The sequence below is a fragment of the Mesoplodon bidens genome, assembly GCF_964165515.1.
Source record: "Mesoplodon bidens genome assembly, chromosome: 12".
In the NCBI taxonomy this organism is placed as follows: Eukaryota; Metazoa; Chordata; class Mammalia; order Artiodactyla; family Ziphiidae; genus Mesoplodon; species Mesoplodon bidens.
This window is the reverse complement of record NC_138168.1, coordinates 9,488,294-9,504,527: the sequence shown is the minus strand read 5'-3', so window position 1 is coordinate 9,504,527 and position 16,234 is coordinate 9,488,294. Positions and strand designations below refer to the sequence as shown.

At 36.1% G+C, this 16,234-nt stretch overlaps 1 protein-coding gene across 4 annotated transcripts in view; it reads left to right on the top strand.

Annotated features, from left to right (window-relative positions):
- SENP6 (SUMO specific peptidase 6) overlaps nucleotides 1-6,269 on the top strand; it is a 111,133-nt gene extending 104,864 nt beyond the window's left edge. For all 4 annotated transcript variants that reach the window (XM_081250981.1, XM_081250980.1, XM_081250979.1 and 1 more), the window contains 3 exons: nucleotides 1,338-1,406; nucleotides 1,509-1,659; nucleotides 5,313-6,269. In XM_081250981.1, coding sequence (XP_081107107.1) covers nucleotides 1,338-1,406; nucleotides 1,509-1,659; nucleotides 5,313-5,522 — 430 coding nt within the window. In that variant the 3' untranslated portion in view covers nucleotides 5,523-6,269. The remainder of the gene's footprint in view (nucleotides 1-1,337; nucleotides 1,407-1,508; nucleotides 1,660-5,312) is intronic.
- The last annotated feature ends 9,965 nt before the right edge of the window (nucleotides 6,270-16,234 follow it).

Genomic DNA, 16,234 nt, shown 5'->3' with positions numbered 1-16,234 from the left:
ATGATAATTTTTATACACGTACCCTCTTAGAATAAAACATTAACCATACTGTTTTAACTAAAACAGGTATTTAAGCAAAAATCACAGAAGCTTTCAGAGTCAGTGAGGAAAATTAGGTCCTGCCCAATGTCCAAGGTTTGAGTTGGGGAGAATGGAAATTATTTCAGTTCTCCATTTGCCCATTTTTCATGTCTGTACATGTGCATAGAAAACCACTACTACTTTTGGATATATAGTGATTTGGAGCAGGGAAGGACAAAGAATGTCATTCAAATTCACATCAGTAACATGGGAATTGGAGTTTACACTGGTTCCATAGCTACTGTGTGAAGGCTGTGGAGTGACTTAAGGCAGTCCTAAGGAACATGTTCCAGGTGGGAAACCCAGGGAATTCCCTGGCAGTCCAGTGGTTAGGATTCTGCGCTCTCACTGCTGAGGGTGTGGGTTCAATCCCTAGTTGGGGAACTAAGATCCCACAAGTCATGGTGCAGCAAAAAAACCCCAAAAAACAGATGGAAACCCCAAGTTGAGAGTGAGTCTATTTTGGTCCTCAGAAGTACATGTTTCTGAGATCTTGCCAGGGTCTGCAGACTTCTTAGGCAATGAAGTAGTACCTATTTCTAGACTTCATCTCTTTTGACTTTTTGTAGGAAATCTTGTCTGAAACTCCATTAATAGCATTTGAAAAGCAAACTTCATTTATAAAGGAAAACATAGAGACCTAGAGCAGTTGAAAGATTTTTTCCAAATCCCATAAAATGTTAGCCGGAAGAACCTAGATCTTTAATCATTTCAGGACTTTTTGCACTACATTAGACTTCCTCACTTATTTGGGTTTAACAACAAAATTTTAAAAGTTGAGTATTATTTATACTGAGTGTTCTGAAGTGGAACCTCGCCCAAAACACTGGATTCTAAACTAATTCTTTTATGTGAAGATTACCTGATTTTTTTTTTATCTAAAATAGATTTTAGTTAAAAATGGGATTATTTTTCTTCTACTTTTGTGTGGTCTCACTTTTGGTAATTTGGAATATGGAGATGTTCAAATTTTCAGAATTGTTTTGACTTTCTACTAAATTTTGAAGTGTTTTTAGGAACTTTGGTGAACTATATTTATATTCATAACTTAGATATGGTTAAATTATTACTCTGTAATTCAGTATTTAATATAACCATGGATAGTTAAGTATTATTAGGGTGTTATCCCCCCCAACAAGTTTTACTGAGTCATACAAAGTGAATTTTTAAGGTTTGAAATTTTATTGTTAATGTACATCTTTTTATGCCTTTTAAACATTATAAAGTATTTATATGTGGTCATTTCTACCCTACAGACCTTGTATCCTACTGATGGACTCACTCAGAGGCCCTTCTCGGTCAAATGTGGTAAAAGTTCTAAGAGAGTAAGTTCAGAACTCTACCTGTACTTTGTATTCTGGTGGGAATGAGGAACTATGTATATTTATATGTATGTATATATTCTTACTATATACACATCATTGCAGGTATTTAGAGGTCGAATGGGAAGTTAAAAAAGGAAGCAAAAGAAGTTTTTCCAAAGATGTTATGAAAGGCTCTAATCCAAAAGTACCCCAGCAAAACAACTTCAGTGATTGTGGTGTATACGTATTGCAGTATGTAGAGAGCTTTTTTGAGGTGGGTTTCAGTTTGTTGGATCTGATTTAATAAATAATAAAATGGTGTGTTTGATCTCATGTTAGTGTAAAAAACACAATAAGCAAATATTTTGAAGAGATTGAAAACTATTGTTTCAAAACTTATTCCAAGGAGCAAAACCTCTTAAATTGGAGAATTTTTAAGGCATAAAATAAAAAAGACCACACTCCATCAAATCCAAGGCTTGCTGACCTCATCACTCCTCACTAATCACTTCCTCTCCACTGGCTCTTTCTACCTTAAGAAATCTCCCCCATGATTCGGGCTATATCTTTTACCTTCTTTTCTCCCCTTCACAGATACATTTCTGGACAAGTGTTTATATTCATTGTCTTCATTTCCACAAATCCTATTTGCTTCTCAAATCTCCATAATCCGGCTTGACCCTCACCCTTATATTGAAATTGTTCCTGACCTCGCAGCACCATTTGACACTTTTATTCCTTCCACATAACACATTCTTCCTTTGACTTCAGAGGTACAATACCACGCACACCTCCCCTGGATATTCTTTTTTTTTTTTTTAACATCTTTATTGGAGTATAATTGCTTTACAGTGGTGTGCTAGTTTCTGCTGTATAACAAAGTGAATCAGTTATACATATACATATGTCCCCATATCTCTTCCCTCTTGCATCTCCCTCCCACCCTCCCTATCCCACCCTTCTAGGTGGTCACAAAGCACCGAGCTGATCTCCCTGTGCTATGCGGCTGCTTCCCACTAGCTATCTATTTTACATTTGGTAGTGTATATATGTCCCTGCCACTCTCTCACTTTGTCCCAGCTTACCCTTCCCCCTCCTCGTGTCCTCAAGTCCATTATCTGTGTCTGCGTCTTTATTCCTGTCCTTGCCCCTATGTTCTGCAGAACCTTTTTTTTTTTTTTTTAGATTCCATATATATATGTGTTAGCATATGGTATTTGTTTTTCTCTTTCTGACTTACTTCACTCTGTATGACAGACACTAGGTCCATCCACCTCACTACAGATAACTCAATTTCATTTCTTTTTATGGCTGAGTAATATTCCATTGTATATATGTGCCACATCTTCTTTATCCATTCATCTGTCGATGGACACTTAGATTGCTTCCATGTCCTGGCTATTGTAAATAGAGCTACAGTGAACATTGTGGTACATGACTTTTTGAATTATAGTTTTCTCAGGGTATATGCCCAGCAGTGGGATTGCTGGGTCATATGGCAGTTCTATTTGTAGTTTTTTAAGGAACCTCCATACTGTTCTCCATAGTGGCTGTATCAATTTACATTCCCACCAACAGTGCAAGAGGGTTCCCTGTTCTCCACACCCTCCAGCATTTTTTTCTTAAATTTATTTTATTTATTTATTTTTGGCTGCATTGGGTCTTCGTTGCTGCATACGGACTTTCTCTAGTTGCAGCGAGCAGGGGCTACTCTTCATTGCGGTATGCGGGCTTCTCATTGCAGTGACTTCTCTTGTGCGGAGCACAGGCTCTAGGCACGCGGGCTCAGTAGCTGTGCCTCGCGGGCTCTAGAGTGCAGGCTCAGTAGTTGTGGCGCACAGGCTTGCTCCGCGGCATGTGGGATCTTCCCAGACCAGGGCTTGAACCCGTGTCCCCTGCATTGGCAGGCGGATTCTTAACCACTGTGCCACCAGGGAAGCCCTCCAGCATTTATTGTTTGTAGATTTTCTGATGATGCCCATTCTAACTGGTGTGAGGTGATACCTCATTGTAGTTTTGATTTGCATTTCTCTAATGATTAGTGATGTTGAGCATGTCCTTTCATGTGTTTGTTGGCAATCTGTGTATCTTCTTTGGAGAAATGTCTACTTAGGTCTTCTGCCCATTTTTGGATTGGGTTTGTTTTTTTGATATTGAGCTGCATGAGCTGCTTGTAAATTTTGGAGATTAATCCTTTGTCAGTTGCTTCATTTGCAAATATTTTCTCCCCTTCTGAGGGTTGTCTTTTTGTCTTGTTTATGGTTTCCTTTGCTGTGCAAAAGCTTTTAAGCCCATTTGTTTATTTTTGATTTTATTTCCATTATTCTAGGAGGTGGGTCAAAAAAGATCTTGCTGTGATTTATGTCAAAGAGTGTTCTTCCTGTGTTTTCCTCTAAGAGTTTGATAGTGCCTGGCCTTACATTTAGGTTTTTTTTTTTTTTTTCTTTTCAGTACGTGGGCCTCTCACTGTTGTGGCCTCTCCCGTTGCGGAGCACAGGCTCCGGACGCACAGGCTCAGCGGCCATGGCTCACGGGCCCAGCCGCTCCGCGGCATGTGGGATCCTCCCGGACCGGGGCACGAACCCGCGTCCCCTGCATCGGCAGGCGGACTCTCAACCACTGCGCCACCAGGGAAGCCCACATTTAGGTCTTTAATCCATTTTGAGTTTATTTTTGTGTATGGTGTTAGAGAGTGTTCTAATCTCATACTTTTACATGTAGCTGTCCAGTTTTCCCAGCACCACTTATTGAAGAGGCTGTCTTTTCTCCACTATATATTCTTGCCTCCTTTATCAAAAATAAGGTGACCATATGTGTGTGGGTTTATCTCTGGGCTCTCTTGGATATTCTTTACAGTTACCTTGACTTCTTCCTCTTCTTCATTCACCACCCATGGTGCCATAAGCCCTGTGAATTCTGTCACTTAGTGTCACTTACGTTCAGTTATTTACCCCTGCTACCACTTTCTAAGTCCATTTCATTAGCGTCACTACTCCAAACTGCTGCACCAACCTCTGACGTGGCCTCTTGCCTTGTATTTTTCACAGTTTTCCCAAAACCCAAATCTAATTGTGTTGCTTTTCTGCTGTAAATCTTATAATGGCTTCCTGTTATTCTTGAGTTGAAGACCAGACTCCTTCACGTGGCCCGCATCATCCAACTCCTGTGCAAGCTTCTAGCCACATTTCTACCGTTCTCACTCCAGCATTCTACACACCATCCCCTTGGATGTCATTCAGCCTCTCGTGTTGTGTCATGTGGTCTCTTGCCTCCAGGCGTTGGTACATATTTCCTTACCTGGAATACTCTTCCCTGTTGCTTCCATCATTCCCATTTGGCTAATTCCTACTCATTCTTCAGGTCTTAGCGTAAACATCACTTCTTGAAATTGTGCTAAGCCCTTAGATATGTATTCGCATAGGACTCTCTGCTTCTCCTGCCTTAATACTTGTCATATTCATTGTTTTAATTGTTGAGTTATCTGTCTATCTCGACGGGGGTTAGCCATCTCTTTTATAAGGCACCAGGTAGTCAGGTAGTAAATATTTCAGACTCTGCGGCCATACGGTCTCTACACTCGGTTCTGCTATTGTGGCATGAAAGAAAGCATCCACAGGCAGCATGTAGATGAGTTACTGTGGGTGTGTTCCAATAAGGCTTTATTTACAAGAACAGGCAATAGGCAGAAGGTGGCCCACTAGCTGTAGTTTGCTGACCCCTGATCTAGACTGTAAGATCTGTAGGCAGAAACTGTCTTGTCTTACATCTCCAGTGCCCAGCACAGTGCCTTCATAGAATAGATAATGAGTAAGTACTGATTACATGTTACTGATTTTTTTCATTTCTTCTCTGGAATGCTTTTGTGATTGAAACCAAGATAATTTTTATTATAGTTTTCTAAGGCGTATTTAATGTTTTTATTTTCAGAATCCAATTGTCAATTTTGAACTGCCTATGAACTTGGCAAACTGGTTTCCTACCCCAAGAATGAGAACAAAAAGGGAAGAAATCCGAAACATAATTCTAAAGTTGCACGAAGATCAGAACAAAGGGAAAAATAAGCATAAGGACACTTATTCCGCAGAAACATCTATAGGCAAAGGAGCAGAACAGTATGTTAATAACATCTCAGACTGACCATTTTTAAAGCTTGTCAGTATTGCCTTCACAAACTGAGTGACTTTCAATGATATAGACAATAAAGAACTGAAGTGCTCACTATGCACAGTGATTTGGAAATGTTAATGCTTGTATAAATGTCATATAATAAATTTCAAATGGAATATGTATTAAATAAAAGTCTGTAAATATGTCAATGAGGCCAATTTTTCCAGCATTTATAATTATTTTTTTCACTTGTTAGGAAGCTTTTGTTATGTATTTTCTGTTAATAGTACTTAAAACTGCGACTTCTAAACACAAAATAAATAAAAAGAAAATATTTATAGGAGGAGGTGATTAAGTTGATATTCTTTAGTGAGATTGTATTAAATTCTTCAGTGGGTGTGTATATATGATAATCTTTTGACCTTTGCATTTGTGTTAAAATAACATGAAATGTGAAAATAAGATTAAATCAGAGGTATTTTGAACATGAAAGACATCCTCATATGTTTGTATAGCAGGAAAAAGTAACAGCTTTTAATTCAGACACTCCCTTGTGTTTAGAGAACTTGGCCCCAAAAGTGTAATAAATATTTATAGTTTTACTCAAACATTTAAGAAGAAGCAGTATTTAGAGCAAGTCAAAGAAAACTAACTTTGAATTATACTACTAAATATTAACTATACTTTATCATACATTATTGTCAAGTACATTTCTGAAGATGTCAGAGACTCAGGTTAAAACTATTTTGGTAAGTACAACTTGAATTTCAAATATCCCATGTTACCTTTCTATATTATAGCTTAAAGTATCTACGATCTGTGATATAGTTAATTGATAAACATTTTTAACCTATGAACACAGGAATTTAAATAGGAATTTACTATTTTTTGTAATGACTTTTGCTATTTTATCATTGCTCATTTTGTTCTTGTTATTTTGATAAACAGAGTATCAGACTTTTTGCACCTGAGTTTTTTAGTGTAAATTATTTTTACATGTAAAAGTGCTGTCTTTAATCAGTTGCATAATGCAGAAAAAATCTCCTATATTGAATTCCCCTTTAAAAATACTAAAATGTGATGGTTTTGATGACAGATTTACAACTCATGTAGGAATCTTGCATATATCTGCTGAAACTTATTTTCAAATGAAATGTTACACAGTTCTTTCAAATTAACTTTGAGACGTGAAATTATATATTTTAAAGGTCATTTTTTTGTTAAATAATTTAAAAAGCACATATAACAAACATAGTTGAGAATAAACGGAAGAGCATTTTTCATCAGCAATTACTTTATTTTTAATCTGGCCATTTCTGGCATTGCAACCAACATTTTAGGCTACTTACTTGGATTTAATAAAGTCCATGGATGTGTTTGGGGTGGATTGTGGGTATTATTAACAACAACCAAAAAATATGTATATATTTATATTTAGACACGCTCATTAAGGGAAACATTAAAATGTAAGTTTAAGGAACATCACCATTAATGGTATTGATTATGGATTTGTTACTTTGAACTATCTTAACATTTTAATTTATGATTACATTATTTCTTTTTAAGGAATACCCTAGAGCTCTTAACTCAGATATGAAAAGTTTAATTTTATTATTTACTGAATATGGACCAAAAAATGGAAATTTTTAAAAACCTGATAGCAGTAAGCAAAATTGGCATATTTAATTTTTTTACTGTCCTGTATTTTGTCAGAATTTGAAGGTACTGAAAGAACTATTCTGAAATGCTTGTTTTTGTTTCAATTTCTAATGGTTACATTTTGCAGTCTTAATTTTTGAAAAGATAAAAAGATAACTTGTTCCTTGGGCCAATTCAGTCAATCACGTTTTGACACATGAAAAATTCTATTTTTTAAAAGTTATGCTAATGGCTTTGCTTTGGAGATAAATCTTTGGAGACTGCCAGGTTGAGCTCCAAAATTAGACTTGAGACTCTTTCTTCGGTGTTTATGCACATTTACTTGTTAATTGTGTACTCTGGTACTTCTATATGTAGTTTAAAGTCGGTATCAACCTTTTAAAGTGTATTATTAGTACTTAGAAGTTGTGAAACAGTTTTAAAGCTTAGAGGTTTGTTACTAGATGCTGAAACTGCATGACGAGTATCTGGTGTCTTAACTAATTAGATAGATCTGTTGTATTTGTTTTCTTGTTGGATAGAATAACAGTTAATCATTTTTAGAAGAGTTTTAGATTACTTGCCATAAAATTTGTATGTGTCTTAGCTCTTGGTAGTTTAGGAGCAAAGGTGGCATTTAACTAGTCCTTTTCCTTTGATGTTGCTAAGACAACTGAAAACTTAATGGTATTATTTCAGATTCACATAAACCTAAATAAGTTAAGCATAGTAACCTGTGCTTAAACTATTAGTCAATTAAATGTAGGAGGTCTTATTTGAAAGGATAAAATAATTATCTAAATTATATCTTATTTTAAGTCACCAAAATGAATTCTGTATTTTTTCTTTAAAAAACTATGATCTCTGAAAACTGTAAGATATAAAAAGAATAAGTTTTAATTTCCCAGAGATTAAAAATTATACTTAAAGTCTCAGAAAATTCACTGAAGAGGAATAATAAAGAATGTATTTTAGGGCTTCCCTGGTGGCGCAGTGGTTGAGAGTCCGCCTGCCTGATGCAGGGGACATGGGTTCGTGCCCCGGTCCGGGAGGATCCCACATGCCGCGGAGCGGCTGGGCCCGTGAGCCATGGCCGCTGGGCCTGCGCGTCTGGAGCCTGTGCTCCGCAAAAAAAAAAAAAAAAAAAAAAGAATGTATTTTAATATATATGGTCAAGAGTTGGTGGAGAAAAACTACTGGGATATAGTGACAGAAAGGATAATATAGTTAGAAGAAACAGAATCTGTAAGAGATGAGGTAGTGTAGTGCTGCATATCTAGAAGAGGTACAGACAACAAGGTGTCTCTGTAGTAGATTGCTCTGAGGACAAAAGGAGAAGGGAGAGAGATTTAGGGGAGGATACTACAGCCTGTCTAGCCAGGGGACTATCAATGGATAGTTTAAGGCAACCAGTAAGGCAACCGAACTCACAGAGGCCAACACCAGACCCTATTAGGAAATGTAATCCACTGAAGAATGTCCTAAAATACTCCCATCAAGACTTTCTGGTGCATTTGTTGTTTCCCTACTCCTGAGAAGAAGAAAAAAAGTTAAGACAACTGCTCTTTGAAACTTAAATTTAACCACAGAGGAAGTATTGGTTGATCAAGTGGAAGAAATGTGTACCTTGGGGGGAAATAGACCTCCCATCTTAATTCTGATAAGCCAGATGGAGGAATAATGATAGAGAGCCCTAAAGTGCTATTCAGGAAATCAGAGTGCAGTGTACTCAAAGGAAAATACCACAGACCCGTGGCCTGAAACAGAATGAAAAAAGCTGAAAAGCTTGGAGGTCTTCACTGTCTTTATCACAAATAACAGTTACGTTGTGCTTATTGTAAAAGATTACAGTGAGGAACATATTATCCAAAACAAGGATTTTCTAGAAATGTTTATCAGAATCACCTGGGGAGCTTTTCAGACTATGCATGCATACCTGGGGTCTTAACCCCAGTGGTGCCATGAATTCTCAAATAATTCCTCAAGTAATTCTATTATGCACCTCCCACTGATGTAAAAGGATCAATATTTGTCCCTGACAGCTTTCAAGTTGCTGGTCCCAAAGGTAATGAGGCTTGTCTGCATTTTCTTCTCTCAAATGCTTTAAGATACCCCTTTACCCCCAACTCCCAAATTCTCATTAAGAACTTGATGGGTAAACTTAATAAATTGCTGTTACTAAGCCTTGCAGAATTATAAAGAAATTATTAAGGTACTCAAAGGTTAGAGACTGGCAGATACCTTGTTAATCAAAAGGCAAAAAGTAGATTCTGCAAATTGTAAGATAGAACATCAACTCTTGATGAGATTCTAAAATGGAGTAATAAATAGATGATTTGTGAACTCTTAATGGTCAGCAGGAGTTATGGGATCTCTATAACCAAGGTGGTTTTATATTTTCACTAGGATTCTGAACCTGTCAATCTGTAGAATGCAGCCAGACGAGCAGTTCTCAAAGTATTTGCTAACTCTAGTTTTGAGAGATAGTTATAAGTTCTGTGTCAAATAAGTTGGGGAAAATTTAGAACAAATTAAGCAGGTTGCTTGGAACTAATATGCAGAATGATTAAACAAGAGGAAAATACAGAACACAGTATCCTAAATACAGAATTTGGCCATATCCTTCTCTCCTGCACTGATTCTCTAAACTTTCTTATAAATACTAACCATCAGAAGACAGAGTCAACTATTTGGGGTGTTTGTGAACTGAACTTTATGAGAAGGTGCTTTTGAAACTTATCTGAGGTCAGTTATTTTTTTACATTTTATTTTATTAATAGTTGGGTAGATGACTTGGAAACTTGAAAATAAATGACTAGTGTCTTGGGGAAATGAAGTTTCATGAGAATCATTCTTTTATAATTATTGTAATGAAAAAATTACAAACCTAATTCTTATATACAAGTGGATTCTTCTAGGAAGAAAACAGATTTGATGATACTAATATTTGTAAGGTAATCAAATGCCCTAAACTCATACACAAGTAGAAATTGTGCATAAATATGAAAGTCAGCTGAAAGATTATCTAGAGGCTCTTCCTTCTGTTTATATCTGAACCACTTAACTGCTAGCTTAAACCTCCCCTGACTTCCACTCCATCAGCCTTTTACTTTAGAGTTAAATTGAAATACACAAACTTTATACCTAGAAGCATTTTTTCCTCCTGTGCAAAGAAGTACTCTTTATTAACTTAATATGCTTTCAATAATAACTGAAATTAGTTGTTTAAGCCTGTTATAAGACTTACTAAATTTATTATATTAGCTTTATACATGTTGACAGCAGAGGATTTGATCCAAAACAAATTAGTTGAAAAGAAATTGATCCTTAAATATTGAATAGATGTTCTGAGTACCTACTTTGTACTAGGTATTAGGGATTTAAAACAGGGAGCCAAACATACCATCTTCTCCGCTCATGGAGCTTCCTTATAGTATAATGGAATGACAACTGTTTACAGCCTCATGAATTAATAATTTTAAATAAGTGCCATGCAGGAAAAACATAAATTGTATGAAGACAGTATAGGCTAATCTAGGGAGGTTGGGGACACCTTCCCTAAAGATGTGACATTTGAACTATTGGTAGACATAAAGTCTGAGAGGGCAAAAGAAGAATAGTGCTTGTAGACTGTGCAAAGGCCCTGAGGTAGGGGGATGTGTAACCTGTCCTAAATGGTAATGGCCTCACTTATTAACTGTGTACTATATTCCAAACATGTTCTAAAGTTCTTAAATGTATGAATTCATTTATTTATAATGACTTTATGAGATATGTACTCCCAATTTATAGAACTGAGGTCCAAAGAAATAGTTTCCCCGGCAAAGCTGGGCACTGTCTTACCCTATAAGCTAGGTCAACCTGGCTAGATAAAAGAAGATGAAAATTAATCAATGTCCATATTTTTTTTAGAGATGCAATGTGGCTAAGTCTTGATTATCATGGAAACTGGTTGTATAGGGGTTTTTTTGAACTATGTTATCTTTTAGTATGTTTAAACATTTTCATAATTTAAAATATAAAATTAAAGTAGGCCTGTGTAACTGGAGCTCAGAGTAAGATGGAAAGGTAGGCTGGGACCTGATCATGCAGGGCCTTGAAGCCATGTTCAAGATTTTGGTCATTATCCTAAAACATTGCCGAAGCATTTCAAACAGGAAGAACATGATGCACTATGACTGTTGAAAAGGTCACGATGGCAGTAATGAAAGCATTAAAGGGGGGCAAGAATGAGTGCAAGCCTGTGCTCTAAGTAACTAATGATGAATTACCATAGCTAGGGTAAAGCCTACAGTTCTACTTGTGATCACAGGAATGCCAAAATAATAAGACATAATTTGCATATTTCATTAAAGTGTCCTTCTTAGAAACAGGCAACAGAAACAGGAGGAAAGAGTGTTCCTTTGTCCCAGTCAGGGCTTTGCTTTTCTCTCTATGAACAAATGGTTATCAAAGATACTTAAATATAAATGAAACATACAGCTGAAAAATGAACAGAAGATGATTAACTGAAGATATTGTTGATAGAAAATTGATTTTAAAAAGAATTATTTATAAAGCATGTGAAACTACCAAAGGAAAAGCATTAAAATCTTTTAAACACCAAAGTGTTGTATTTTTAAAATATAAAATAATAAAAACAAAGTATAAAATTAGCGTAAAATATCAACATTCCATTGTCTTCACAGGAGAAATACAACATAAAATTAAAACAATTATAGTAGGTCAATTGCCTGACATTTCCGAACACACTTCTTTGGGAAACTGCCCAAAGCACCTGTAACAGCTAGTTACGTTTTGTACCACTTGCTCTCTTATCCCAGTCTCACTTCAGTCACAGCTAATTGGATTTAGGGTCAACACCTGATCTCAAGGATGTTTATTTGTAGTGATGTGACCTAGCAGATAAAAAACAAAATAAAGCCAATCAAATCGAATCATTGGGAATTTATATTGTAAGTAAGAAAAAATTTGCAAATCGGAAGTAGCACAGAGGACAGTGTGTTAAGATGACAGTCTAATAAGTTACCTTATTTCTAAGGTGGACTTTTTTTAAGGTGGACTTTTTAAAAATCACATTTGACCCTAAATTAAGGCTACATCTTATTAAGAACGAGTTTGCATTGGAATCACCTGCAAGGGTTGATAAGACACATATTACTGGGCCCCACTCCCAATTCCTGATGCAGGACTGTCTTCAGTGGGGCCTGCAAATTTTCATTTCTAACAACGCAGGCAAGAGCACACCTTGAGAAGCCCTGATGTATTTCTTAGTAGCATTTCCAGCCAGGTATGTGAAAACCTGATGCAGGTAAGACCAAGAGAGCACCAAGCATAAAGCATCCTAGATTCAATGAAATACTGTATGAAATTATTTGATGATACCAGCTCAATAATACTTTATTTGTAATTACAATTAAATATGAATAACTCTGAGGCATGTGATAACACCACCCATCTTAGCTCTTATTTTTAAACTGTTACAGTCTGGATTTATCTTTCCTTTATAGCCTCGTTGAACAACTTTGTATTTCTTCATATATTCTCCATATTCATATAATCTCTATATATAGTAATATATAAAGATGTATTAATTGTTTTTCTTATAAAAACTGGGATAATATAAATGTTTTTAAGCATCTTTCTTTTGTCTTTCAGCAATATCTTGTGAAAATCAACCCAAGTCACCTGGTAGAATCAAGGTCAAAGTTAATTATATGATGGACCATAATTTAGCCATCGCCTTACTCTAGGAGTCCTGATAGGCTTGGTTATGCTATAGTAACAGTTCCAAAATCTCAGTGGCTTACCCTCTCCAAAAGTTTTCTTTCTTTGGTTATGCTACATGTCCAAAAGAGGAGGGCAAGTGAGTTCTGTTCCCCAGTTACTCAGCTGGCCAGACTGATAAAGCTCTAGGTTGATACAAACTTCCACAGCCGCTACAGGGTAGGAAGGAAGCCTGGTGAGCAGCACATGGACCCAAAGCTTCCCCTAAGGAGGGGCACATCACTTCCACTCACAGCGCCCTGGCTCAAACTAGCTAGGTGACACTCCTAGTTTCAATAGGAACAAAGTTCACTTTTAACCATATTTCTAGAAAGGAATATTTTTAGCAGCTTATGTGACTACCACCCTACTAATGGGCATTCCCTTTGTTTCCATGAGCATGCAACCATGAGCATGTAGTATATTTCCCTGTTTTTATTTTTAATACATTGGTAGTTTTAGCTCTTTGGAATAGATTCCCAGGGATTGCTGGATCAAAGAACCCAGGTATTTTTATAAATATTATCTACTTATTTCCTAAAAGAATGCAAGAATTTATATTTCCTCCAGCAATTTATTAAAATACAATTTTTTCCTGCATCCCCAGCAACAAGAGGTATTATCGCTCTTTTTAATTTTGCAGGTCTTGTTCATATAAATCTGCTTTCATTATTACTTTGATTTGCATTTCCCTGAGCTCTAGTTTAAATGTGAGCATTTTTTTCATGACAGCTGTGCTTATCATTTGTCCATTTTTCCATTGGATTATTAGTTGTCTTTTTTTCTATTAATGTTTAAACCTTCTGCATATTACATTGTCATCTGTGTTATAAGTGTATCTTTTCATAATCTTTTCATAATAATATGTAGACCTTGTTTACATATTTATTATATCAACATTTGTATGTATGTTCTGAGTTTTCAATCTTGGTTAAGAAGCTCCTTCTCGACTCATGATAGTATATACAGTCACACGTTTCTCGCAAGATTTTTTGAAAATTTAAGTAATGAAACTGTGAAACTTATTTCTGTGTATGGCAAAAGATATGAATGTTATATTCTTAAATTCATATTCCTCAAAATAGCCATTTGTGCCAACATTTATTAATCTTTTTTGGCATTAAAATGAATTTCCATCTTTGTCATATTAAATTGCTATAACACTAATATTTATTTCTGAAATTTCAATTTTTTTCTTTAAGTGGTCTCATTACTTCATTAATACCTAATAACTATAAGACACAGTGAAAGCTGTACCCAAAGAAAGTTTATAGACTTAAACACTTTCATTATGAAACAATGAAAAATAAGGATATTAAAACATGTTAGAAATTAGGAACTGAAAAATAAAATAACATTTTTTTTCAAAAAACTAAGGAAGAGGAAATTAAGGAAAATGAAAATTAATGAACTAGAACTTCCTCCATCACACTACCGTACCCTGGCACACGAATCTGGGTTTTTTGAAAAGATAATAAATTAGGTAAACTCTGAGCCTGATCAAGGTAAAAGGAGAAAATGAAAAAAGGAAAATAAAAAGGAAAAAGGAGCCATGTCGCAGATACAGAAAGAGACTAACTATGACCACAAATTTGAAAGCTTGAAGGAAACAGGTGAAGTCTTAAAGAGTTAGAAGATATCAGAACGGGTTCAAGAAATAGACAACTTAGGGCTTCCCTGGTGGCACAGTGGCTGAGAGTCCGCCTGCCGATGCAGGGGACACGGGTTCGTGCCCCAGTCCGGGAAGATCCCACATGCCGTGGGGCGGCTGGGCCCGTGAGCCATGGCCACTGAGCCTGCGCGTCCGGAGCCTGTGCTCCACAACGGGAGAGGCCACATCAGTGAGAGGCCTGCGTACCGCAAAAAAAGTAAAATAAAATTAAAAAAAATAAGAAAGAAAGAAAGAAAGAAAGAAAGAAAGAAAGAAAGAAAGAAAGAAAGAAAATCTGGTACATTGCCTGGATAAATACAAAATGAGAACCTAGAAAAGAAATTTGCGGGAAAATTATTCACAGTTATGACCAAGAACTATAAAATACTTAGGAATAAATTTAAGAAGAAAAGCATATGACCTGAATGAGAAAACTACACAATTCCATCAATGACCATCAAATAAGAGCTGCAGGAATGGAAAACACAGATAATCATGTTCTCAGACGGGAAGGCATAATACTGTAAAAAAGTCAGTTCTCTCCTAATAGTGTATAACTATAATTCAATTTTATATAATACTAGTAGTGTTGTTTTAGACTTAAAATCTCAAAGCTTATATAAAAGGAAAAATGCCTGAGAGAAGCCAGGAAAAGAGGTTTCAGAATGTATGACAATATCACTATAAATAATTTAATATGGAATCTGGGGAGGAAGATAGAATAAAATGAGTTGTGTTCAGAGAAACAAACTGAAGCAGAGGAAGACAGAAGAGACTACCTGCAAAAGAGATTGTCATACTGAGTGAAGTAAGACAGAGAAAGACAAATATCTTACGATATTGCTTATATGTAGAATCTAAAAAAAAGGGTACAAATGAACTTACCTGCAAAACAGAAATTGGCTCACAGATATAGGAAACAAACTTATGGTTACCAGTGGGGAAAGAGGGGAGGGACAAACTGGGAGAGTGGGATTGACATATACACACGACTATATATAAAATAAGTAAGTAATAAGGACCTACTGTAGAGCACAGGGAACTCTACTCAATACTCGGTAATGGTCTATATGGGAAAAGAATCTAAAGAAAAGGTGGACCTGTGTATATGTAATATAACTGATTCACTTTGCTGTACCCACCTGAAAGTAACACAATATTGTAAATCAACTATACTCCAATAAAAATTTTAAAAATACATATATGTATTTCAAATCATCACATTATACACTTTAAACTTACACAATGTTAAAAAAAAGAAAAGAAACACCAACAACACACAGAGGGTGAAGGAACGTTGCAAATACCGAAGTGAGCCAGTCATCCAATTGTTCATTGTTGTCACCCCTCTACCTGCTGTTCATTTAGGCTGTGGGTTTTAGAATAAACTGCTGCTGTCATCAGCAGTGTTTGAAGTGCTAATTAGCATATTATAATAACAGTCCTTTAGTTGTTTTTACCCTTAAATCAATAGAGGCTTGTCCATAAATAGGATAACCACAGGGCTCCTGGGGAGAAATTGTTCTCTAGACACAGCACTACTCATGATTTCTCCAAGTTGCCAAGTAACCTACAAAACCCAGGGTAAGACTAGATTCATGAACTAGAGACTCCATCCCTTATGGGACAGGCAATGGCTGTCAGACTTTTCCTTTCTTTGCCAGGCTTTTTGACAGTGACATCACTG